This window comes from Eschrichtius robustus, chromosome 10, assembly GCF_028021215.1.
Source record: "Eschrichtius robustus isolate mEscRob2 chromosome 10, mEscRob2.pri, whole genome shotgun sequence".
Lineage (NCBI taxonomy): Eukaryota > Metazoa > Chordata > Mammalia > Artiodactyla > Eschrichtiidae > Eschrichtius > Eschrichtius robustus.
This window is the reverse complement of record NC_090833.1, coordinates 50,668,964-50,695,221: the sequence shown is the minus strand read 5'-3', so window position 1 is coordinate 50,695,221 and position 26,258 is coordinate 50,668,964. Positions and strand designations below refer to the sequence as shown.

The window sequence follows — 26,258 nt, the reverse complement described above, 5'->3', positions numbered from 1 at the left end:
TCCCAGGCAGCCTCCGTTCCTGTGTCACTCCCCTCCTGTGCGTGCCTTGCTGCTGCCTGAGTGCAGTCCTGGCCTTTCCAGATAAGATTTATTATAAGAGGATGGCCCCTAACAACACAAGCCAACTACTTCCTCTGGAACTCACCAAAAGGAACAGTCATCTGTAACCATGCAGGGGAAAACCTGGCCGCACTGGGTACATTGAACAGATCAAGGATGATCTTCGACTATGGTGATTTTGACTTTATATGTTGAGTTTTGAACCTAAGCTTAATCAACTTTACTGAATTAACATTATCTTGAAAACTCATTTTTTCACTCAAAAAATACTTATCGTCTACCATGTGTTAGGTGCTGATACAAAATTCTGACTGACCTCAGCAAACTTAAATTGTAGTAGATTCCAAGTGCTTGTTGTGTGCTAAAAGCCTTTTTATTTGCACAGTTGATTTGTGTAACATCCATAAAAATCAGCCTTCAGTGTCCCACCTAGAATGTGGTAAAAGGAGACCCTGAATCTCTACATAAAAGTTTATTATTCTACTGCATTGTTCTAATTTCTTACAATGAAGGATTAGGTGGCTTTTCTGATGTCATGTGAAATATATGTAGTCAAAGAATAAAATGAATGGTAAACATCATAAACATCAAAATTCAGGGTAGTGGATGCCTCTGAAGAGAAAGAAGGGTATATGATCAGTAAAAAGAACAGAAGGCAATTCAACTATATGAACAATATTCTTAAGCAGCATTTTAGGTTCATGAGTATTCACTGATTTCTTTATACCTTTTATATATCATAAATTTTGCACAAAAATTTTCAAAGGTGAACCCAGAAGAGGGAAAAAAAGATAATGATATATATGGGAATGGAAATCAGGTTTTAAAATCCGTAAAATATCTAAGGTCTTTTTCCTGTAACTACGGATGTAAGAAAGAGTTCAGATTCAGGACCCATCTATTTCCACTGTGATGGTTCTCTGTGTTGGTGAGATATTTTCTAAATTATTTTACTTATTCCTAGTTTAAAATGTTTATCCAACATTCAAAATTCATGGCCAAAAAAATGCATTTTTGACATTGCTCCAAACACTAAGCCCTGGATCTTATACCTAAAGCATTACAACAGTGGTTTCATTGGGGAAAATGGAGAGACTTTCCCAGGAAGGAGGCAGAGGGGGATGATGAATTTTCAGGCTAAAGACACACTGTGATTGGCAAGGGATGCCTGCTTGGAGTGGCCCTTGCTGCGTTAGCATCTGTTTTTACCTGATGCCCATTGGCCTTTGTGACATGAGCTTAGAGAGACCCAGTATCAAGGGATGTTTTCCTAGAGGGGAAATTGGCACAGGACTAATAGAGCTAGAATTTGAAGTCAAAATTGTCTTTGCTGATGTTCCTTCTCTCTCTCTCTTTCTTTTTTTTTCTTTTTAACATTTTAACTGCAGTGAAGGGAGCAATCTGACCCCAGCACATCACTACCCAGACTTCAGATTTAAGACATATGCTCCACTAGCATTCCGATATTTCAGAGAACTTTTTGGTATCAAGCCTGATGATTACTTGGTAAGAACCTATCATTTTCCTTCCTTCTCCAGAAATGTGTGACGTCAACATTTTTCTCATAGCAACAGTGACAAGTGGCTTGTGTCTCTTATTTTACAAAGCTCTGGAGCATAGTAAAAGTTTCAAGTTTCATAAGGATTATAAATTTAGCTTCAGGAAATGTAGTTTGACTCTGCAGCTTTTACCTGACAGCTACAAAATCTGCTATGGTAATTGATATTTAAATAAGTGGGGTATCGGTTGCTACTTCAGATAATTATTCTAACAGATATATTATAATTAGTTATAAAGACTCCTGTGAATTTTGCTGATTGGATTCTGTATGAAAGCCTTCCTATTTTAATTGACTTATTCATACCATTCGTCTCAAACCTGCCTTGGCCCACAGCCATTTTCACCTTGACCTACAATTTGAATATGATTTTAAAGCAGCTGGATAGTTTTATTCTCAACAGCTCTTCATGCCGGCTCTTTCTAAAGGTGTTTTTGTTTGGTACCAGAACATGTATTATCCTTCGGCCTGTCTCTTCTCCCTGTCTGCCTCCTTGCACACAGTGGGTACAAACACAGCCGCCTTATTGTGAGAATGTCTGATGTGACCTCAGAGTTTTACCTTATTCCTGTTCAAGAAGCCAGGAGCTTTCTTTCTGTTTCAAGAGAAAAAATGGTTTATCTCATAATTTGATCACTGTTAACACCCTGGGGCTCTTGAAAATTGGTTTTCAAGAAGCTTTAGGAAGGATACCATCAAATAGTTATTGTTCATCCCATTCTGAACGATCTTAATAAGACTTGAGCCAGATCCTAGAATAATCCTTTGCAGAGGAAGTACAGCAACATGTGTTACTTGTTAACAGAGAGTTTTTAAACTGTATCTTATAATTTGGGTAAGGTATAAATGGTTAAATTCAGAGCTGATTCTGTTCTGGGCTGATGAAAACCCACGAATTTAGCTGGGCCCTAAGAAAATAACATGACTTCTGCCTGATGAATGAGAGAATACTGGTTCCTCAAGGCACATTAATAAGTCTTCACAGAGCGTGAGAACTGAGTAGAAAGTCCTCGGGCACTCTGCTGCCCTTAAATGTGCACTCATACAACTCAACATCAAAAATAAATAAATAAACAACCCAATTAAAAAATGGGCAGAGGATCTGAATAGACATTTTTCCAAAAAAGACATACAGATGGCCAACAGGCACATGAAAAGATGCTCAGTATCACTAATCATCAGAGAGATGCAAATCAAAACCACAGTGAGCTATCGCCTCACACCTGTCAGAATGGCTATGTTGCTCTCTGCCTCACCACACCCCTTTGATGGAGAGACTAGGTGCCTCTACCCAGCATTACCAACCCTGCCCTCCCAACCACTCAAGTACAACACAAACACACACATTTGCAGGATTGGGGGGTGGGGTGTACCTTAGAGAAGATCCTTTAGTTTCTGGCCATTCTGTAATTGCTGAGGGTCACTGACATTCACGAAACATGTTTGGAGAACCCAGTGGGGTCTTGATATTGTGTTATTGAAAACAAGATTGATACCTCATCTTCTGCCATATGTTACCAGTTAATGGATTCTCTTCTGACTTACCTTGAGCTTCTGCCAGCCAAGGAGATGCCACTAGACTTGCATTTCATAACACAGATTCAATCAGTGTGATGAGATGGCTGTCTACCCTGAGTAGGTCTTCCTTTAGTGTTCCTGTGACCACTGACCTGCAGGCTGGGAAGCCCATTCTTTTACTCACGCTTTCTCACAAGATTTCTCTCCTTGGGGAAGGCCTTTTTCTGAGCAACAACTCACACAGCTTATACAGTTTCCTAATGAGCCTTTAAGCTGGAAAAGTTACCTTCATAATGAGGTCAGAGTATTTACAAAGGAGCAGGGGAGACCAAGCTGATGGCTTCTCAAAGCAAAAGTCCTCCTTCGTGTACCTGGCAAGAGGTAGTTAATTGATCACTGGGTACTTTGAATACCGACTGTAACTAATATACTTTGCTAATAATTATGGAGAGATTCAAAAAATTATAAGTCATGACACTCAGAGAACTTATTGGAATTGGAATGATGATTTATGTGGGAAAACAACTAATTTCTACCAGGCAGTAAATAAAAAGACGGAAGCAAAACAATAAATACTCCAGGATTTCAAAGGAGGGAGAGGTCTCTCTCTGTTGGATTGATGATTAGGGGGGCTTCTTATGGGCATGGCGTAGTTTAACTGTGACTTAAAAATTGCAAGGTATTTGAGTAGGTGGGAAAAAGGGAAAGATGTTGGGACAGGGTATAAGGGTGGGGAAGAGTGTTAGCACTGTCAGACCAGAGATGCAAGTGCATTAAATATTTCGAAGGACTTTGAGTGGTCCAGTGTAGCAGCAGGGGAAGGTTGTGATCAGGAAAATTAGAAAGACAGGGCTAGATAATTTAAATCACCAGTTGTGTGTTTTGTGGTTTCTTTGTTTTTGTTTTTGTTTTTTTTAATTATAAGAAATTGGTGAAATGTCAAGACTGACTAGATATTTGATTATGTTGAAGTTTTTGGGTTTTTTCTGGTGGGATGATGGTATTGTGGTTCTGTTTTAAAAGAGGAATCCTGATAATTACCTTAAATGTAAATGGATTAAATGCGCCCACCAAAAGCCACAGACTGGCTGAATGGATACAAAAACAAGACCCATATATATGCTGTCTACAAGAGACCCACTTCAGACCTAGAGACACATACAGACTGAAAGTGAGGGGATGGAAAAAGATATTCCATGCAAATGGAAATCAAAAGAAAGCTGGAGTAGCAATTCTCATGTCAGACAAAATAGACTTTAAAATAAAGACTATTACAAGAGACAAAGAAGGACACTATATAATGATCAAGGGATCTATCCAAGAGGAAGGTATAACAACTGGAAATATTTATGCAGCCAACATAGGAGCACCTCAATACATAAGGCAAATACTAACAGCCATAAAAGGGGAAGTCGACAGTAACACACTCATAGTAGGGGACTTTAACACCCCACTTTCACCAATGGACAGATCATCCAAAATGAAAATAAATAAGGAAACACAAGCTTTAAGTGATACATTAAACAAGATGGACTTAATTGATATTTATAGGACATTCCACCCAAAAACAACAGAATACACATTTTTCTCAAGTGCTCATGGAACATTTGCCAGGATAGATCATATCTTGGGTCACAAATCAAGCCTTGGTAAATTTAAGAAAATTGAAATCGTATCAAGTATCTTTTCCGACCACAACGCTATGAGACTAGATATCAATTACAGGAAAAGATCTGTAAAAAATACAAACACATGGAGGCTACACAATACATTACTTAATAACGAAGTGATTACTGAAGAAATCAAAGGGGAAATCAAAAAATACCTAGAAACAAATGACAATGGAGATACGACGACCCAAAACCTATGGGACGCAGCAAAAGCAGTACTAAGAGGGAAGTTTATAGCAATACAAGCCTACCTCAAGAAACAGGAAACATCTCGAATAAACAACCTAACCTTGCACCTGAAGCAATTAGAGAAAGAAGAACAAAAAAACCCCAAAGCCAGCAGAAGGAAAGAAATCATAAAGATCAGGTCAGAAATAAATGAAAAAGAAATGAAGGAAACAATAGCAAAAATCAATGAAACTAAAAGCTGGTTCTTCGAGAAGATAAACAAAATTGATAAACCATTAGCCAGACTCATCAAGAGAAAAAGAGAGAAGACTCAAATCAATAGAATTAGAAATGAAAAAGGAGAAGTAACCACTGACACTGCAGAAATACAAACGATCATGAGAGATTACTACAAGCAACTCTATGCCAATAAAATGGACAACTTGGAAGAAATGGACAGATTCTTAGAAATGCACAACCTACCGAGACTGAACCAGGAAGAAATAGAAAATATGAACAGACCAATCACAAGCACTGAAATTGAAACTGTGATTAAAAACCTTCCAACAAACAAAAGCCCAGGACCAGATGGCTTCACAGGTGAATTCTATCAAACATTTAGAGAAGAGCTAACACCTATCCTTCTCAAACTCTTCCAAAATATTGCAGAGGGAGGAACACTCCCAAACTCATTCTACGAGGCCACCATCACCCTGATACCAAAACCAGACAAAGATGTCACAAAGAAAGAAAACTACAGGCCAATATCACTGATGAACATAGATGCAAAAATCCTCAACAAAATACTAGCAAACAGAATCCAACAGCACATTAAAAAGATTATACACCATGATCAAGTGGGGTTTATTCCAGGAATGCAAGGATTCTTCAATATATGCAAATCAATCAACGTGACACATCATATTAACAAATTGAAGGAGAAAAACCATATGATCATCTCAATAGATGCAGAGAAAGCTTTCGACAAAATTCAACACCCATTTATGATAAAAGCCCTGCAGAAAGTAGGCATAGAGGGAACTTTCCTCAACATAATAAAGGCCATATATGACAAACCCACAGCCAACATCGTCCTCAATGGTGAAAAACTGAAACCATTTCCACTAAGATCAGGAACAAGACAAGGTTGCCCACTCTCACCACTATTATTCAACATAGTTTTGGAAGTGTTAGCCACAGCAATCAGAGAAGACAAAGAAATAAAAGGAATCCAAATCGGAAAAGAAGAAGTAAAGCTGTCACTGTTTGCAGATGACATGATACTATACATAGAGAATCCTAAAACTGCCACCAGAAAACTACTAGAGCTAATCAATGAATTTGGTAAAGTAGCAGGATACAAAATTAATGCACAGAAATCTCTTGCATTCCTATATACTAATGATGAAAAATCTGAAAGTGAAATTAAGAAAACACTCCCATTTACCATTGCAACAAAAAGAATAAAATATCTAGGAATAAACCTACCTAAGGAGACAAAAGACCTGTATGCAGAAAATTATAGGACACTGATGAAAGAAATTAAAGATGATACAAATAGATGGAGAGATATACCATGTTCTTGGATTGGAAGAATCAACATTGTGAAAATGACTCTACTACCCAAAGCAATCTACAGATTCAATGCAATCCCTATCGAACTACCACAGGCATTTTTCACAGAACTAGAACAAAAAATTTCACAATTTGTATGGAGACACAAAAGACCCCAAATAGCCAAAGCAATCTTGAGAACGAAAAATGGAGCTGGAGGAATCAGGCTCCCTGACTTCAGACTCTACTACAAAGCTACAATAATCAAGACAGTTTGGTACTGGCACAAAAACAGAAATATAGATCAATGGAACAGGATAGAAAGCCCAGAGATAAACTCACGCACATATGGTCACCTTATCTTTGATAAAGGAGGCAAGCATATACAGTGGAGAAAAGACAGTCTCTTCAATAAGTGGTGCTGGGAAAATTGGACAGGTACATGTAAAAGTATGAAATTAGAACACTCCCTGACACCATACACAAAAATAAACTCAAAATGGATTAAAGACCTAAATGTAAAGCCAGACACTATCAAACTCTTAGAGGAAAACATAGGCAGAACGCTCTATGACATAAATCACAGCAAGGTCCTTTTTGACCCAGCTCCTAGAGAAATGGAAATAAAAACACAAATAAACAAATGGGACCTAATGAAACTTAAAAGCTTTTGCACAGCAAAGAAAACCATAAACAAGACCAAAAGACAACCCTCAGAATGGGAGAAAATAGTTGCAAATGAAGCAACTGACAAAGGATTAATCTCCAAGATTTACAAGCAGTTCATGCAGCTCAATAACAAAAAAACAAACAACCCAATCCAAAAATGGGCAGAAGACCTAAATAGACATTTCTCCAAAGAAGATATACAGATGGCCAACAGACACATGAAAGAATGCTCAACATCCTTAATCATTAGAGAAATGCAAATCAAAACTACAATGAGGTATCATCTCACACCGGTCAGAATGGCCATCATCAAAAAATCTAGAAACAGTAAATGCTGGAGAGGGTGTGGAGAAAAGGGAACCCTCTTGCCCTGTTGGTGGGAATGTAAATGGATACAGCCACTATGGAGAACAGTATGGAGGTTCCTTAAAAAACTAAAAATAGAACTACCATACGACCCAGCAATCCCAGTACCGGGCATATACCCTGAGAAAACCATAATTCAAAAAGAGTCATGTACCAAAATGTTCATTGCAGCTCTATTTACAATAGCCAGGACATGGAAGCAACCAAAGTGTCCATCATCGGATGAATGGATAAAGAAAATGTGGCACATATATACAATGGAATATTACTCAGCCATAAAAAGAAATGAAACGGAGGTATTTGTAATGAGGTGGATGGAGTTAGAGTCTGTCATACAGAGTGAAGTAAGTCAGAAAGAGAAAAACAAATACAGTATGCTAACACGTATATACGGAATCTAAGGAAAAAAAAAAAAAGGTCATGAAGAACCTAGTGGCAAGACGGGAATAAAGACACAGACCTTCTAAAGAATGGACTTGAGGATATGGGGAGGGGGAGGGGTGAGATGTGACAGGGTGAGAGAGTGTCATGGACATATATACACTACCAAATGTAAAATAGATAGCTAGTGGGAAGCAGCCGCATAGCACAGGGAGATCAGCTCGGTGCTTTGTGACCACCTAGAGGGGTGGGATAGGGAGGGTGGGAGGGAGGGAGATGCAAGCGGGAACAGATATGGGAACATATGTATATGTATAACTGATTCACTCTGTTTTAAAGCAGAAACTAACACACCATTGTAAAGCAATTATACTTCAATAAGGATGTTAAAAAAAAAAAAAAGAGGACTCCTTGTCTTTTAGAGACACATACTGAAATATCTGTGGGAGAAATGATTTGATGTCTGCGATTTGCTTCAAAGGAATCTGAGGGAAGCAGCCAGGGCAATGGTTGAGGGTGTAAAGGAAACAGGCTTGACCATGAGTTGATAGCTGTTGAAGCCAGAAGATAGACACGTGTGTCAATTCACACATAATGTTAATTAGTTCTCTTTACTTTCGTGTATGTTTGAAATTTTCCATAATGACAAGTTAGGGGGGAAAAAAGGATAGGATCGGACAGATAAGTGTGCTTTTGTTCGATTGCGTTTTCCACCTCCCTTATTAATTGTACACACAGTTCAATAACCGGACCCATCTCTGGGACCTGCAAGAAACAGAACAAGGGCAGTGGGCCTCTAGCTAAACATGGCCGCCTGGTCCCCAATGTTTGGGGCCACCCACAGCCCAGGACCAAGGCAGCTCACCTTACTGGTCTTGGAGCTTCTGGAAGCTCACTCTAAACTACTACATCTGAGGAGCCCACCCAGTCATCTGGAGTGTGGTAGATGAGGAAGGGGTCTTTTGCCAGACACAACATGCTACAGAGAGTCAGGTGGAAACTCAGAGACTTTTTAACCCAACTCTTCATTGTAGATGAGGAATCTGAAGCTGGTGAAGGGAGGTGCCCAAGGTTACCCACGCTGGGGAGTGGAGGCAGAGCCCAGGCCCGAACAGTGGTCTCACCTCCTTCCCTGGTGCTCTTTCCCTCCACCAGTTGGCCTCATGCTTCCCAACCACTAAGTCTCAGACCTCTTACTAGATGTGGTCTCAAGGTGACCACTCCCTAGCCATCAAACTATGAACTGTGGTTATCCATTCTGAAGAATACAGCCTTTTACAGAGGTAAAAGACCCCTAACAAAGAACATTTTCAAAGAGTTAAGCCCAAAAAAGCACAGAAAAATGAAATAAAACGTCCCCCGAAAAACTGTGTGAAGAAAAAAAAAAGGATACAGTGCAGATCACAAATGCATGCTGGCATCTATCAAACTGGGGTTATCTAAACCCAAATTTTTGAAGATACACTGATCTAAATGGGAGAGGAAAGGAGAGGGTAACTTTATGTAGGGATTGGTAACAATTGGTAGATTTGATATTGGATCTCTGTGATATGTTTGTATTTCTACTTAGTCTTATGCTGTTGCATCTGGATTTCAGCCTGAATTACTCTGATTACATTCTCAGTACCATTAAAACTTACCATGTGCATGCTAATTACAAGTTCATGTTGAAACGTGCATAATTTGGATGTAAGACAGTGAGGTGAAGGTATGTCCACGTGCACCGCACAGCAATGCAAATGCTCCTTATTCCTTATTTGTTCCTAAATAAATGCCTCCCAGGGAAAGGCCAAAGGGTCCCAGAGCATTTTTTTCCCATTTCTGCTTGGGCAACAGGCCTTTGGTTCATTTCCTTCTTTACCAGGTGCCTGGGTATTCCCACATCCAGGGTGATTTATATGATATTTTTCAGGCTCACCAACACCCATATGAAAGAGAGCGGGGTGAATATTTGACACTGTCGAGGGTAAGAAATGGCAGGAAAAATGATCTCCACCTCACTGTGCAAGTTTACAACGTTAATTTGCCTTGGCAGGGCCCAGCTGGGTTGTACTTTGCATTCTTTCCAGTGGGTACATAGGGAGGCCCTGCAGGAAATAGAAGGCAGGGAAAGAACACATTGGAACAGCTTGCACAGATGAGAGAGCTGGGAAGGTGCATCAACCCAGGCGTGCGCACAGGGGCTTGTTGATCATGGCTAATTAAAATGTTCCCATAGCTCCTCTGTATTTGCTCTGAAAAGGCAACATTTCAGAGAAGATTGCTTAGCAGAGAACATGGTAACCAAGTTGCAGGGTGGAAAACCATAGAATTAGAGGTGATAATGGTAATAGTCCCAGGTGTTCAGCATCATAATGCTAGTTTATTGCAGACTGATGCTGTGCTAGGAGTGACCCCAAAATGGTTATTAAAATAGGTCAAAACAACTGATTTCTCCATTCTTATTCATTTATAAATTACATAATAAAGGAGTATTTGGCAATTAAGTAACCAATGAAATAGCCTCCAGATTGTGTTACTGCTTGTAGAAGAATTTGAGACTTTAATTGGAAGCAGATGTTCACGTCTGAATCCAGTTTTCCCTAGACAGCTCTTCCTGGATCACCCCCTAATTTCTCTATTTGCAGCCCCTAATTTCTGCATTCTTTGCTGTTTTTGTACTTTCACAACATTTACTCCTATCCATAAGAAGGTTCTGTGCCAGAAATTCAAACCCTATGGAACAAAAAATCAGAATCCTAAAGAGAGTCTGGGGTCTGCCTTCACTTTTTATGAGAATGGGATCCACACCTTTATTTTCCAGGGTCTCAAATTCATGATTATACAGAAGACCCAGCTTTTTTCTTTCTTTTTTTAAAATTAATTTATTTTCTAGTTGAATTATAGTTAATTCACGTCATGTTAGTTTCAAGTGTACAGCAAAGTGATTCAGTTATATGTGTGCGTGTGTGTGTGTGTTATACACAAACACATTCTTTTTCAGATTCTTTTCCATTGTAGGTATTACAAGATATTGAGTAGAGTTCCCTGTTCTATACAGTAGGTTCTTGTTGTTTATCAATTTTACATATAGTAGTGTGTATATGTTAATCCCAAACCCCTAACTTATCTTGTCACCCCCGACCCATCTCTTTCCTTGCTTCACCAAGAATATCTTAGTGTACCTTTGGGTAGCCGTCTTGTCGTGGGACTTAGGCTGAAACCCTCAGTACATCCTAGGGCACTGCTGGCTCTCCAGCTGTGTGTATGATCATGTAATGAAAAATGGCAACAGCAATGTCTAAGTAGTCACTCTGCCAGGGGTTTCAAGAGCATTCGTTTTTAAAACTTTGAGCTGCTGTTAGGTAGATATTACCATCTTTATTTTAGAGGTGAGGTTCCTAAGACTCCAAGATGCTAAGTTCCTCACTCAAGGTCACAGAACTGGCTACTGACAGAGTCATGATTTTAGAAACATCAGTCGATTCCAAGTCCCGGGCCTTTCCTTCCACGTGGACTCTGCCCACAGCAGAGAAGGTTTCCTCTGCTTCTTCTTGGCTTTTATGGCATCCTGTGTGCAGTATGATGACTATTTTTGTTTTCCTCTCTTATCCTCAACTCATTCATAAGGGCTTAGGCTGCATTGCTGCTTAGCAAGAGAGCTTCAGGAAGCAAGGCTAGAGGAAAAAGAAAGGAGGTAGCAGATGGAAGTTGCCAGTGACGCTTAGGAAGGCAGCAAACACTTGCTTCTTTCTTTTCCTGGTGAATTTTGTTTCCCTTACCCACAGTGCTGCCAAAGCAGGATAATTTAAAAGGTAACATCTAGAAACTTCCTTTTAATCATTCTTCTCCCAGTTTCTCTGTTTCTTCTCCTCCTTCCTTCCTTTTGTTCCTCACTTCCTCTCAGATTTTTCTGTGATGAGGACTTAAATATTCACAAGCCCAGATAAAATGCTTTGGAGGATGTTCAGCCCTGGTGTTTTCAGATGCCTCCATCCTCAAAGTACAGTTCCTTACATCCCTGCTTTTGCCTCTCACCGGGGCTCGTCTGATCTCACACCGTAGCTTCCTTACCTTTTTCTCTGTCCCTAATGTTTCTCTAGTCAATAATGGGGGTTTATTAGCTAATAAACACTAAGCTCATTAACCCAAAATTGACTGTTCTGCTGGTTTTGGGCACTTCTTGGTGAGACTTACAGCCCTTCAGCTGTTGGTAAATTTCAGTCATTTATTTGACAAAAATTTATTGAGTTCCTTCTGTGTACAAGGCACAGGTCCTGAACTGTATCAGAGTATAAGATAGTCATAGTTTCTGCCCTCATAGAGTTTTACAATCTCATGGGAACTTGGAATAACTAAATAGGCAATTAAGGTATTTTGTGGTAACTTGTGTGATGAGAACATTCAGTGCCAGGAAGCAGTTGATCTGGATTCACAGAACCAGGGAGAGTTTTCCAGGGCAAGCGCTGTCCAGCAGACACTGAAGGCCAAAGTCACTGTAACAACCTCCTCACTGTGTCTTCCTTTTGTCCACCTACTGTGGGCACTCAGCACAGCAGATGGAATGGTCCTCTGCTCCAGATGCTGCAATGGCTTTCAGCTCCCCTAGAGAAAGGGCCAAAGTCCATACCATGGCCTATGGCTCCCTGTGTGTCGGGTCCACCCAACCCTTCTGGCTTCTCCCCTTTCAGCTCTCCTCCCTGCTCCCTCTGCTTCAGCCGTGGCCTCCTTGCTGTGCCTTGAACTCTCCAGGTCTCAAGACCTTAGCATTTGCCCTTCCCTCTGCCTAGAATACCCTTTCCCCAAATATCCCCAGGCCTCTCCTCAAATGCCACCTTCCCAATAATGCTTTTAGTGACCACCCCGTCCTCATCATTGCTGGTACTCCCTGCCCCCCTTTCCATGCTTCCTTTTTCTCAACAGCACTTGGCACATTCTGATGTGTAAGTTATTTACTTGTTTGTTGACTGTTTCCTCCTACTAGAATATAAGCTTCCTGAGTGCCTGGGACAGTACAGACAGATGCTTAGTAGATACTTTTTAAATGTTGAATGAACACATGAATGATGCATTTCTGGCATACAACTAGAATCATATGTGAAATTAACCAAATCATCCTGAGGGTTTTCATGAAGAATCAGCAAGCCGAGTATATGTTAAAACTGGTATGTCAAGCATATAAGTGCATACTCATTCTACCAAAAATACTCTGTTATAATATAATGCTAGTCTAGTTTCTATTCTCAAGAAAATAAGGGTATTTTTTAGAATAAGTTTTATTCAGTGGTAGTCAACCAGGTAAAGGTAGCATGGAGGTTGTTTCCGATAGAGGAAAATGCAAAAGCCAAGAGTGTGTGGCACACGTAAGAAAATGAGAAATAGTTCTCTGTGTTTACAGGTAGAGTTTGAGGAGGGAAGTGATGAGAGAGAAGGCTGGAGAGCAAGACTCCATCATTCATGGACTCAAATGCTCTCTTAAGAAACTTGGGTATTCTCTTCTTTGTAAACAGTGGAACCCATTGAAAGGTGTGAAGGCATGGAAGGCTATGCAATTTAGAAAATCTCTGGTCTCCTGCTGGAGAATGCACAGGGGGGTCAAGAATGGATAGTTCAGAACAGGTGGAGCTTGCCAGAGTAATCAAGGCATGACACGATGAAACCACTGAACTTCGGGTACTGGAAAAAGAGATGCCATGAAGGGGGCAGATATTATCAATAGTCTGGATATGGAGTGTGAAGAAATGTGAGGCATCAAAGAGGATGCCCAAGTTTCTGGTTTGGGGAGCAAAATGAATGATGCTTCCATGATCTAAGATAGAGGAAAAGGGGAGAAGATGGAGGATGGGAGAGGAGGCAGATGATCTAGAGTCACCATGTATAGTTGTACAGGGTGTGCACTGCCCAAGAACACCTGGTTAAGGTGAAGGAATGAAGACTGGAATCCATTCCTTCATCTATTCACCAACCTGTATCTGGTCCAGAGCTGCATCTGCCAGGAAAAAGAGTTCCCTCTTTCTAATTACTACAAAGTCACCACAAGGGCTAACCACAGGCCTGAGATGAACTTGCTTTTGAACTTGTTACATGTGCAGTGTTTCTGGTATAATCAAATAGAAATGTCTGTTGAAAAGTTAGGCATACAGGTCTGGATCCCTAGAGAGAGATCTGAGATGGAGATTCAGAGGTTAGAGTCATTTCCTTGTTGAAACCATGAGTGGATGACCTCCCTTGGGAGAGTAAATAGTGAGAAGAGAATAGGTGTTGGTGTCAAGTGACAAATACACAGTGTGGATCACACCTTCTGTTGTTATTCTATGGGCACTTGTTGGAAACAAAGCACCTTGGTCAATACCACTGTTGGAGTTGTCTCATTGGACAAATATGGTGATTGTGATTCTGTCATAGTGGGGGTGGAGGAGGGCATGTTGTTTCCCATCGTAAAATTATTAAGGTAATTGGATCAAGTACATGTTTAGAAATCTCAAAAGAGCCTTCTTAGCATACCTGGAGTCTCCTTTTAAAGCTCCTGGAGAGGGCTTCCTATTTTAACATGGCCGAGATATGTAACGCTGTGATTTTTCTTCCTTGTATGCATCATACACATTAAATGTATTTTTACTATTTATTTATTTGCTCTTGTAGTATTCCATATGCAGTGAACCTCTAATAGAGCTGTCTAACCCTGGAGCCAGTGGATCCTTGTTTTTTGTGACCAGTGATGATGAATTTATCATCAAAACAGTTCAGCATAAAGAAGCAGAGTTCCTTCAGAAGCTCCTGCCAGGCTATTACATGGTAAGTAACTACACATAATTAAAGCTTCTACTTAAGGTTTAATTACTTTCCTCCACAGTTTTCTTTTATACTTTTTTTCCAGTGGCTCTTTGGCATGTTTCCTTCTCTTTGGTGAGCTTTATTTTGCATTTAGAGTATACTATGACATTCGTTGAATAGATTTTTAAAAGTAAGTAGAACTGAGTAGTAGAGCATAGCTGTTGACTGACTCAGTCCTGGGCTTACGTCCCACTCAGTCATCAGCTAACTATGTGAATAAGGTAAGCTCTGAGCCTCAGTCTCCTCAATCTTTGAAGGCTGGGAAACACCTATCTTCCATGGTTGTTGTAATAAAGAAAGGATCTAGGTTGTAAGATAAAGGAAGCAATGCATTGCAGAGCTCTTTGCCGCAGTACATAGTACTTATATGAGTAGTTAACATTCATTGAGGGCTAAGCTCTGTGTTAAAACACAGCTGTAAGTGCTTTGCATGCAGTAACTCATTTAATCCTCACAGCATCTTGGATACTTCAGTCATTGCCATTTTATAGATGAAGCAGTTGAGACAAAGATAAATGGAATCACTTGCCAAGGGTTATTTAGCTAGTGGGCTGTAGAAATGGGGCTTGAATACAAGCAGTAGGGTTCCAGAGGCTGCATCTTTAAACCCTGCACCATGTACTGGCATACATTCTGTATTAGCTATTCTTAGCCATTACACTTCAGAATTTAGGATTTCATCGGTTAAATATAACGTGAAAATCGCCTTCCATGTAATGTTTTAGAGACAAAGAAACAATAACCTAGCCCAGGTGGATTTGCGAGACATTTAGACCAGATTTTTAAGAAATAAACACTTTTCCTCAGTAGTTTTGTCATTTTCATACCTCTGGTTTCTTTGTACTCTCATAGCAGTCATTAATTTTTTGTGATTGGAATGGCTACAGGAAGAAGTTTGGATTTCAGAAGCCCCAGTTCTGCCATTCATTTGCTATGAGAGGTGATAACTGTCATCTTTGTTTCAAAACAAAATTGATGAGATATGCCACTTAGTATGTAAAAATATTTTTTAGTCCCAACATCAGATAAGACAACATTAAATGCTATAAATTTGTCCTGCATATAAATATAAGAATCAAAAATCTAAACAAAAATCTTAGTGGGCAGCATATACAGATTTTAAAAGGTTTTGATCCTGAACAAAACTGGGAAATATTTTTAGCACAAATTGTCTACTTTATGTCAGAGAAAATAGAAAATACAGAAAAGAAAAAAAACGCAACCAACTATATTTATTTTCTCAGAAATACATATTACTAATATTTGGTATATATCTTTTCAAATGTATTCTAGTCATATACACATTTTTAAATAATTTTAAATTGTAATCAAACTGACAGCACTCCTTACTAATCTGCTGAGTAAATCTTAAACTTGTATACTTCTAAGCTTAGATAGACTAGTCTCTTATTATAAAACTACATTGTCCAATATCATAGCCATTAGCCATATACAGCTATTAAATTTAAATTAATTAAAATTAAATAAAATTTTAAAATTTAGCTGAACAAGTAATTTTATCCCAATCATGTAAGCTAGTATAACAAACAATAGAATTCATCCCATTAACAAGAAGAAATGTGAACATTACATGGTTGTCCATATAGATATTGAGGAGAAATTAAGGCACTCAAAGTTCAGTATCTTCTCTTAATTCTTAAAATTGGCATGGAAGTTTTTAACATAATAAGTAAATAAATGAACATATACATATTATACATTTATCAGTCTCCAAGAGTTCATATAATGTCTCATGGAGAAGAACAAAAGCTCTTTCACTGGAAGTAATAAAAAAAATAAGGATGCCCTCCATCAATGGTCCTTTCTGACATATTTGCTAAAATTTCTATCAATAACTTTGAGTACAAAAAACAAAAAAGAAGAAAAGTATAAATACTGTTCTCTGCAAATGATACAATTGAAAATGAGCAGAATTTCAAGCAAATAAACTGGTAGTTTCTAGAGGTAATGAGAATCCAGTAGATTTTTGGGATATATGATAAATCTACAAAATCTATCATATTCCATTATGTAGATCATATAAAACTGGAGGGTATAAGGGGGAAAAAAGAATCCCATTCATGATGACAGTAACTTATAATGATTATTATTAGAGAAAGATAAATACATAAATAAATGAAGACATACTATAATTCTGATTGGGAAAGCAGATATAGTAAGTATAACATATGAACAACAATCCAAAAAGAATTTTTGAAATAAGAACTCAAATACTTAAGTCTATAAAAACAAATGAACAAGACCAATATGAAGGAAACTACAAAATGTTATTGAAGGACATAAACAAAGTTCTGAAATAATGAAGAAATGTGCATCATTCCTGAACTCAGAATTGTAAACATTTTAATTCCCCCCATACCAACTTATAAATCCAGTCTAATTCCAATCAAAAATTCCAATAGGATTTTTTGCCCTGAACTTGACAAAGCTGGTTCATTTGAAAGTGAAAACAAATATTATTTTAAAAGCATTTTAAAAAACAAACAGTGGAAGGCAAAAGTTGACAAACTTTTGGACAAGGAATGACAAAACATTTTCAGGAAAAAAGAAAAATGGTGGGCCTGCCATAACATACACCAAAAATATGTAAATCTATAGTAATATTAAAGGTGTGGCATTAGTACAGTTCTAGACAGAAAGATTAATGGATTCAAATAAAGTGTCCAGAAATAGTTGACATTTTATTGTATGATATAGGAGGGACTTAAACACAATTGAGAGAGGACAGACTGTTCAACAAATGGTTATCCATTTCAGAAAAAAATTAAATCCCCTATTTCAGATCTTTCCCACACACAAAATTGCTTCCAGGCAAGGGAAACAAAAGCAGAAATAAACAAACAGGACTACATCAAACAAAAACACTTTTGCACAATGAAAGAAGCTATCAATAAAATGAAAAGTAAATGAGAAAAGATATTTAGAAGTGGTATATATGATAAGGTGTTAATATCAAAAATATACAAAGAAGGGATGGTCCAGGATCGTGACGAGTTGCGGCGGGGATAAGGGAGGAGGGGGGTGTCGGCTGCTTCTTCTAGACGCTAGGGAATGCAGCTGGACCTGGATCCAAAGGAGGCTCTCCATATCGACCAGGCCTGGAGGACACTGCCCAGCTGGAGGACCGAGCAGAGTGCAGAAGGCCGGCCACCCTGTGCCTTTGGATTGGAGAATTTAACCCATTTACATGTAAGGATCTTGGTGCTCAGGCGAGGTGTCAGGCCTGAGGCTCTGAGGTGGGAGAGCCGAGTTCAGGACATTGGACCACCAGAGTCCCCCGGCCCCACGTAAACTCAATCGGCAAGAGCTCTCCCAGAGATCTCTGTCTCAAAGCTAAGACCCAGCTCCACTCAACGACCAGCAATCTCCACTGCTGGACATCCCATGCCAAACAACTAGCAAGACAGGAACACAACCCCACCCATTAGCAGAGAGGCTGCCTAAAATCATAATAAGGTCACAGACACCCCAAAACACACCACCGGATGCAGTCCTGCCCACCAGAAAGACAAGATCAAGCCTCATCTGCCAGAAAACAGGCATCAGTCCCCTACACCAGGAAGCTTACACAACCCACTGAACCAACGTTAGCCACTGGGGGCAGACACCAAAAACAACAGGGACTACGAACCTGCAGCCTGCAAAAAGGAGACCCCAAACACAGTAAGTTAAGCAAAATGAGAAGACAGAGAAATACGCAGCATATGAAGGAGCAAAGTAAAAACCCAGCATACCAAACCAATGAAGAGGAAATAGGCAGTCTACCTGAAAAAGATTTCAGAGTAATGATAGTAAAGATGATCCAAAATCTTGGAAATAGAATGGAGAAAATACAAGAAATGTTTAACAAGGGCCTAGAAGAACTAGAGAGCAAACAAACAATGATAAGCAACACAATAAATGAAATTAAAAATTCTCTAGAAGGGATCAATAGCAGAGTAACTGAGGCAGAAGAACGGATAAGTGACCTGGAAGATAAAATAGTGGAAATAACTACTGCAGAGCAGAATAAAGAAAAAAGAATGAAAAGAATTGAGGAGCGTCTCAGAGACCTCTGGGACAACAGTAAATGCACCAACATTCAAATTATACGGGTCCCAGAAAAAGAAGACAAAAAGAAAGGGTCGGAGAAAATATTTGAGGAGATTATAGTTGAAAACGTCCCTAATATGGGAAAGGAAATAGTCAATCAAGTCCTGGAAGTGCAGAGAGTCCCATACAGGATAAATCCAAGGAGAAACATGCCAAGACACATATTAATCAAACTATTAAAAATTAAATACAAAGAAAATATATTAAAAGCAACAAGGGAAAAGCAACAAATAACATCCAAGGGAATCCCCGTAAGTTTAACAGCTGAAATTTCAGCAGAAATTCTGCAAGCCAGAAGGGAGTGGCAGGACATATTTAAAGTGATGAAAGGGAAAAACCTACAACCAAGATTACTCTACCCAGTGAGGACCTCATTCAGATTCGACAGAGAAATTAAAACCTTTACAGACAAGCAAAAGCTAAGAGAATTCAGCACCACCAAACCAACTTTACAACAAATGCTAAAGGAACTTTTCTAGGCAGGAAACACAAGAGAAGGAAAAGACTTACAATAACAAACCCAAAACAATTAAGAAAATGGTAATAGGAACATACATATCAATAATTACCTTAAATGTAAATGGATTCAATGCTCCAACCAAAAGACACAGACTGGCTGAATGGATACAAAAACAAGACCCGTATATATGCTGTCTACAAGAGACCCACTTCAGACCTAGGGACATATACAGACTGAAAGTGAGGGGATGGAAAAAGATATTCCATGCAAATGGAAATCAAAAGAAAGCTGGAGTAACAATTCTCATATCAGACAAAATAGACTTTAAAGACTATTACAGGAGACAAAGAAGGACACTACATAATGATCAAAGAATCAATCCAAGAAGACATAACAATTGTAAATATGTACGTACCCAGTGTAAGAGCACCTCAATACATAAGGCAAATGCTAACAGCCATAAAAGGGGAAATCGACAGTAACACAATCATAGTAGGGGACTTTAACACCTCACTTTCACCAATGGACAGATCAACCAAAATGAAAATAAATAAGGAAACACAAGCTTTAAATGACACATTAAACAAGATGGACTTAATTGATATCTATAGGACATTCCATCCAAAAACAACAGAATACACTTTCTTCTCAAGTGCTCATGGAACATTCTCCAGTATAGATCATACCTTGGTTCCAAATCAAGCCTTGGTAAGTTTAAGAAAATTGAAATCATATCAGGTATCTTTACTGACTGCAATGCTATGAGACTAGATATCAATTACAGGAAAAAAACTGTAAAAAATACAAACACATGGAGCCTAAACAATACACTACTAAATAACCAAGAGATCACTGAAGAAATCAAAGAGGAAATCAAAAAATACCTAGAAACAAATGACAATGAAAACACGACGACCCAAAACCTATGGGATGCAGCAAAAGCAGTTCTAAGAGGGAAGTTTATAGCAATACAATCCTACCTCAGGAAATAAGAATAATCTCAAACAACCTAACCTTACACCTAAAGCAATTAGAGAAAGAAGAACGAAAAAAACCCAAATTTAGCAGAAGGAAAGAAATCATAAAGATCAGATCAGAAATAAAAGAAATGAAGGCAATGAGAACAAAGATCAATAAAACTAAAAGCTGGTTCTTTGAGAAGATAAACAAAATTGATAAACCATTAGCCAGACTCAACAAGAAAAAAAGGGAAAAGACTCAAATCAACAGAATTAGAAATGAAGAAGGAGAAGTAACAACTGACACTGCAGAAATACAAAGGATCATGAGAGATTACTACAAGCAACTCTATGCCAATAAAATGGACAAATTCTTAGAAAAGCACAACCTACTGAGACTGAACCCAGAAGAAATAGAAAATATAAACAGACCAATCACAAGCACTGAAATTGAAACTGTGATTAAAAATCTTCCAACAAACAAAAGCCCAGGACCAGATGGCTTCACAGGTGAATTCTATCAAACATTTAGAGAAGAGCTAACACCTATCCTTCTCAAACTCTTCCAAAATATAGCAGAGGGAGGAACACTCCCAAACTCATTCTACGAGGCCACCATCAAAACCAGACAAAGATGGCCACCTGATACCAAAACCAGACAAAGGTGTCACAAAAAAGAAAACTACAGGCCAATATCACTGATGCACATAGATGCAAAAATCCTCAACAAAATACTAGCAAACAGAATCCAACAGCACATTAAAAGGATCATACACCAGGATGAAGTGGGATTTATCCCAGGGGTGCAAGGATTCTTCCATATATGCAAATCAATCAATGTGATACACCATATTAACAAATTGAAGGAGAAAAACCATGATACTCTCAATAGATGCCGAAAAAGCTTTTGACAAAATTCAACACGCATTTATGATAAAAACCCTCCAGAAAGTAGGCATAGAGGGAACTTACCTCAACATAATGAAGGCCATATATGACTGACCCACAGCCGACATCGTTCTCAATGGTGGAAACCTGAAACCGTTTCCACTAAGATCAGGAACAAGACAAGGTTGCCCACTCTCACCACTATTATTCAACATAGTTTTGGAAGTTTTAGCTACAACAATCAGAGAAGAAAAAGAAATAAAAGGAATCCAAATCAGAGAAGAAGAAGTAAAACTGTCACTGTTTGCAGACGACATGATACTATACATAGAGAATCCTAAAGATGCCACCCAAAAACTACTAGAGCTAATCAATGAATTTGGTAAAGAAGCGGGATACAAAATTAATGCACAGAAATCTCTTGCATTCTTATACACTAATGATGAAAATTCTGAAAGAGAAATTAAGGAAACACTCCCATTTACCATTGCGACAAAAAGAATAAAATACTGAGGAATAAACCTACCTAAGGAGACAAAAGACCTGTATGCAGAAAACTATAAGACACTGATGAAAGAAATTAAAGATGATACAAATAGATGGAGAGATATACCATGTTCTTGGATTGGAAGAATCAACATTATGAAAATGACTGTACTACTCAAAGCAATCCACAGATTCAGTGCAATGCCTATCAAACTACCTATGGCATTTTTCACAGAACTAGAATGAAAAATTTCACAATTTGTATGGAAACACAAAAGACCCCGAATAGCCAAAGCAATCTTGAGAAAGAAAAACAGAGCTGGAGGAATCAGGCTCCCGGACTTCAGACTATACTACAAAGATACAGTAATCAAGACAGTATGGTACTAGCACAAAAACAGAACTATCGATCAAAGGAACAGGATAGAAAGCCCAGAGCTAAACCCACACACATATAGTCACCTTATCTTTGATAAAGGGGGCAAGAATATACAGTGGAGAAAAGACAGCCTGTTAAATAAGTGGTGCTGGGAAAACTGGACAGCTACATGTAAAAGAATGAAATTAGAACACTCCCCAACACCATACACAAAAATAAACTCAAAATGGTTTAAAGACCTAAGTGTAAAGCCAGACACTATAAAACTCTTAGAGGAAAACGTAAGCAGAACACTCTATGACATAAATCACAGCAAGATCCTTTTTGACCCACTTCCTAGAGAAATGGAAATAAAAACAAAAGTAAACAAATGGGACCTACTGAAACTTAAAAGCTTTTGCACAGCAAAGGAAACCATAAACAAGACGAAAAGACAACCCTCAGAATGGGAGGAAATATTTGCAAACAAAGCAACCGACAAAGGATTAATCTCTAAAATATACAAGCAGCTCATGCAGCTCAATATCAAAAAAACAAACAACCCAATCCAAAGATGGGCAGAAGACCTAAATAGACATTTCTCCAAAGAAGGTATACAGATTGCCAACAAACACATGAAAGGATGCTCAACATCACTAATCATTAGAGAAATGCAAATCAAAAGTACAATGAGGTATCACCTCACACCGGTCAGAATGGCCATCATCAAAAATTCTGCAAACAATAAATGCTGGGGAGGGTGTGGAGAAAAGGGAGCCCTCTTGCACTGTTGATGGGAATGTAAATTGATACAGCCACTATGTAGAACAGTATGGACGCTCCTTAAAAACTAAAAATAGAACTGCCATATGACCCAGCAATCCCACTCCTGGGCACATACCCTGAGAAAACCGTAATTCAAAAAGAGTCATGTACCACAGTGTTCACTGCAGCACCATTTACAGTAACCAGGACATGGAAGCAACCTAAGTGTCCATTGACAGATGAATGGATAAAGAAGATGTGGCACATATACACAGTGGAATATTACTCAGCCATAAAAAGAAACTAAATTGAGTTATTTGTAGTGAGGTGGGTGGACCTAGAGACTGTCATACAGAATGAAGGAAGTCAGAAAGAGAAAACAAATACCATATGCTAACACATATATATGGAATCTAAAAAAACAAGTTGGTTCTGATGAACCTAGGGGCAGGACAGGAATAAAGACACAGATGTAGTAAATGGACTTGAGGATGCAGGGAGGGGGAAGGGTAAGCTGGGACGAAGTGAGAGAGTGTCATGGACATATATACACTACCAAATGTAAAATAGTTAGCTAGTGGGAAGCAGCCGGCTCTGTGCTTTGTGACCACCTTGGGGGGGATAGGGAGGGTGGGAGGGAGACGCACGAGGGAGGGGATATGGGGATATATGTATACGTATAGCTGATTCACTTTGTTATAAAGCAGAAACTAACACAACATTGTAAAGCAGTTATACTCCAATAAAGATGTTTAAAAAATATATACAAAGAACTCATTCAACTCAACATGAAAAATAAATAATAAATAACCCAATTAAAAAATGTTAGAAAATGGTCAGAAACAGGCACATGAAAAGGTGCTCTATATTGTTAATTATTAGAGAAATGCAAATCAAAACTATTACAATGAGGTATCACCTCACACCAGTCAGATGGCCATCATTAAAAAGCCTATAAATGATAAATGCTGGAGAGGGTGTGCAGAAAAAGGAACCCTCCTACACCGTTGATGGGAATGTGAATTGGTACAGCCACTACAGAGAACAGTATGGCAATTCCTTAAAAAATTAAAAATAGAACTACCATATGATTCTGCAATCCCACTCTTGGGCACATATTTGGAGAAAACTCTAATTTGAAAAGATGCACCCCAGTGTTCATAGCAGCACTTTTTGCAATAGCCAGAACATGGAGGCAACCTGTGTCCCTCGACAGATGAATGGATAAAGAAGATGTGGCACATACATACATAATGGAATATTATTTAGCCATAAAAAAGTGAAAAATAATGCCATTTGCAGCAACATGGATGGACCTAGAGATTATCATACTAAGTGAAGTAAGTCAGAGAAAAAAATATCATACGGTATCACTTATATGTGGAATCTTAAAAAAGGATACAAGTGAACATTTTTACAAAACAGAAACAGACTCACATACATAGAAAACAAACTTATGGTTACCAAAGGGGAAAGGGGGTGGAGGGATAAATTAGGAGCTTGGGATTAACAGACATACACTACTTTATATAGAATAGATAAAGAACAAGGTCCTACTGTATAGCCCACGGAACTATACTCAATATCTTCTAAGAACCTACAATGAAAAAGAATCTGAAAAAATACACACACACACACATATATATATATATATATATACATATATATATATACACATACACACACATATACATGCATATAAAACTGAACCACTTTGCTGTATACCAGAAACTAACACAACATTGTAAATCAATTATACTTCAATAAAGAATAAAAATAAAAATCTGCAGAGGATCTGAATAGGCATTTTTCCAAAGAAGATATACAGATGGCACAGAAAAAGACGGTTAATATCACTAATCACCAGAGAGATGCAAGTCAAAACCACAGTAAGCTATCATGTCACATCCATCAGAGTGGGTATTATCAAAAAGACAATAAATAATAAGCGTTGGCAAGGATGTAGAGAAAAGGGAACCCTCATGCCCATTGGTGGGAATGTAAATTAGTGCAGCCACTATGGAAAACAGTATGAGATTCCTCAAAAAATTAAAACTAGAACTGCTGTATGATCCAGCAGTTCCACTCCTGGGATTTATCCAAAGGAAACAAAAACACTAATTCGAAAAGATAAATACACCCCTGTGTTCATTGCACCGTTGTTTTACAATAGCCAAGATATGGAAGCAGCTCAAGTACCCATCAATAAATGAATGGAAAAACAAGATGTGGTGTGCATATGCAATGAAATATTACTTAACGTTAAAAAAGGATGAAATCTTGCCATTTGTGACAATATGGATGGACCTAGAGGGTATTATGTTAAGTGAAGTGTCATACAGAGAAAGACAAATACTGTTTGATTTCATTTATATGTGGAATCTGAAAAACAAAACAAATGGCCAAACATAATAAAACAGAAACAGAGACATAGACACAGAGATCAAAGAGGTGGTTACCAGAGGGGAGAGGAGTGTAGGGGGAAAAGAAATAGGTGAGGGAGGTTAAGAGGTACAAACTTCAGTTGCAAAATAAATGTCATGAGTATGAAATGTACAGTGTGGGGAATATAGTCAAAAATTATGTAGTATCTTTGTATGGTGACAGATCTTAACTAGACTTATTGTGGCGATCAGTTTGAAATGTACAGAGGTAGCAAATCACTATGTTGTGTAACAGGAACTAGCATAGTGATGCAGGTCAATTATACTTCAAAAACAAACCAACTCGGGGCTTCCCTGGTGGCGCAGTGGTTGAGAATCTGCCTGCCAGTGCAGGGGACACGGGTTCGAGCCCTGGTCTGGGAAGATCCCACATGCCGCAGAGCAACTGGGCCCGTGAGCCGCAATTACTGAGCCTGCGCGTCTGGAGCCTGTGCTCCGCAACAAGAGAGGCGGTGACAGTGAGAGGCCCGCGCACCGCGATGAAGAGTGGCCCCCGCTTGCCGCAACTGGAGAAAGCCCTCGCACAGAAACGAAGACCCAACACAGCCAAAAATAAGTAAATTAATTAATTTTTTTAAAAAAACAAAAAAAAACCAAACAAACTCATAGAAAAGGAGATCAGATTTGTGGTTACCAGAGGCGGGAGGTGGGGGAAGGGAGCAGTAGAGGAAGGTGGTCGAAAGGTACAAACTTCCAGTTACAAGATAAATAAGCATTAGGGATGTGATGTACACCATGGTGAATATAATGACCACTGCTGCATGTTATATAGGAAAGTTGTTAATAGAGTAAATCCTAAGAGTTCTCATCACAAGGAAAAAAATTTTTTTCTATTTCTTTAATTTTGTATCTGTATGAGATGACGGCTGTTCACTAAACTTACTGTGATACTCATTTCATGATGCATGTAAGTCAGATCAATGCTCTACGCAAACTTTCTGGAAGAAAATAATTAATTCCATGTGGAGTAAAAAACCAAATATAATCACCAAAACTATTAAAAATCTGTAAGACCGTAGAAGAAATTT

General features: G+C 38.6%; 1 protein-coding gene across 6 annotated transcripts in view; it reads left to right on the top strand.

Annotated features, from left to right (window-relative positions):
* Positions 1-26,258, top strand: part of PIP5K1B (phosphatidylinositol-4-phosphate 5-kinase type 1 beta) — a 354,990-nt gene that overhangs the window by 194,292 nt on the left and 134,440 nt on the right. For all 6 annotated transcript variants that reach the window (XM_068551827.1, XM_068551823.1, XM_068551825.1 and 3 more), the window contains 2 exons: positions 1,449-1,566; positions 14,566-14,718. In XM_068551827.1, the coding sequence (XP_068407928.1) occupies positions 1,449-1,566; positions 14,566-14,718 (271 nt within the window). The remainder of the gene's footprint in view (positions 1-1,448; positions 1,567-14,565; positions 14,719-26,258) is intronic.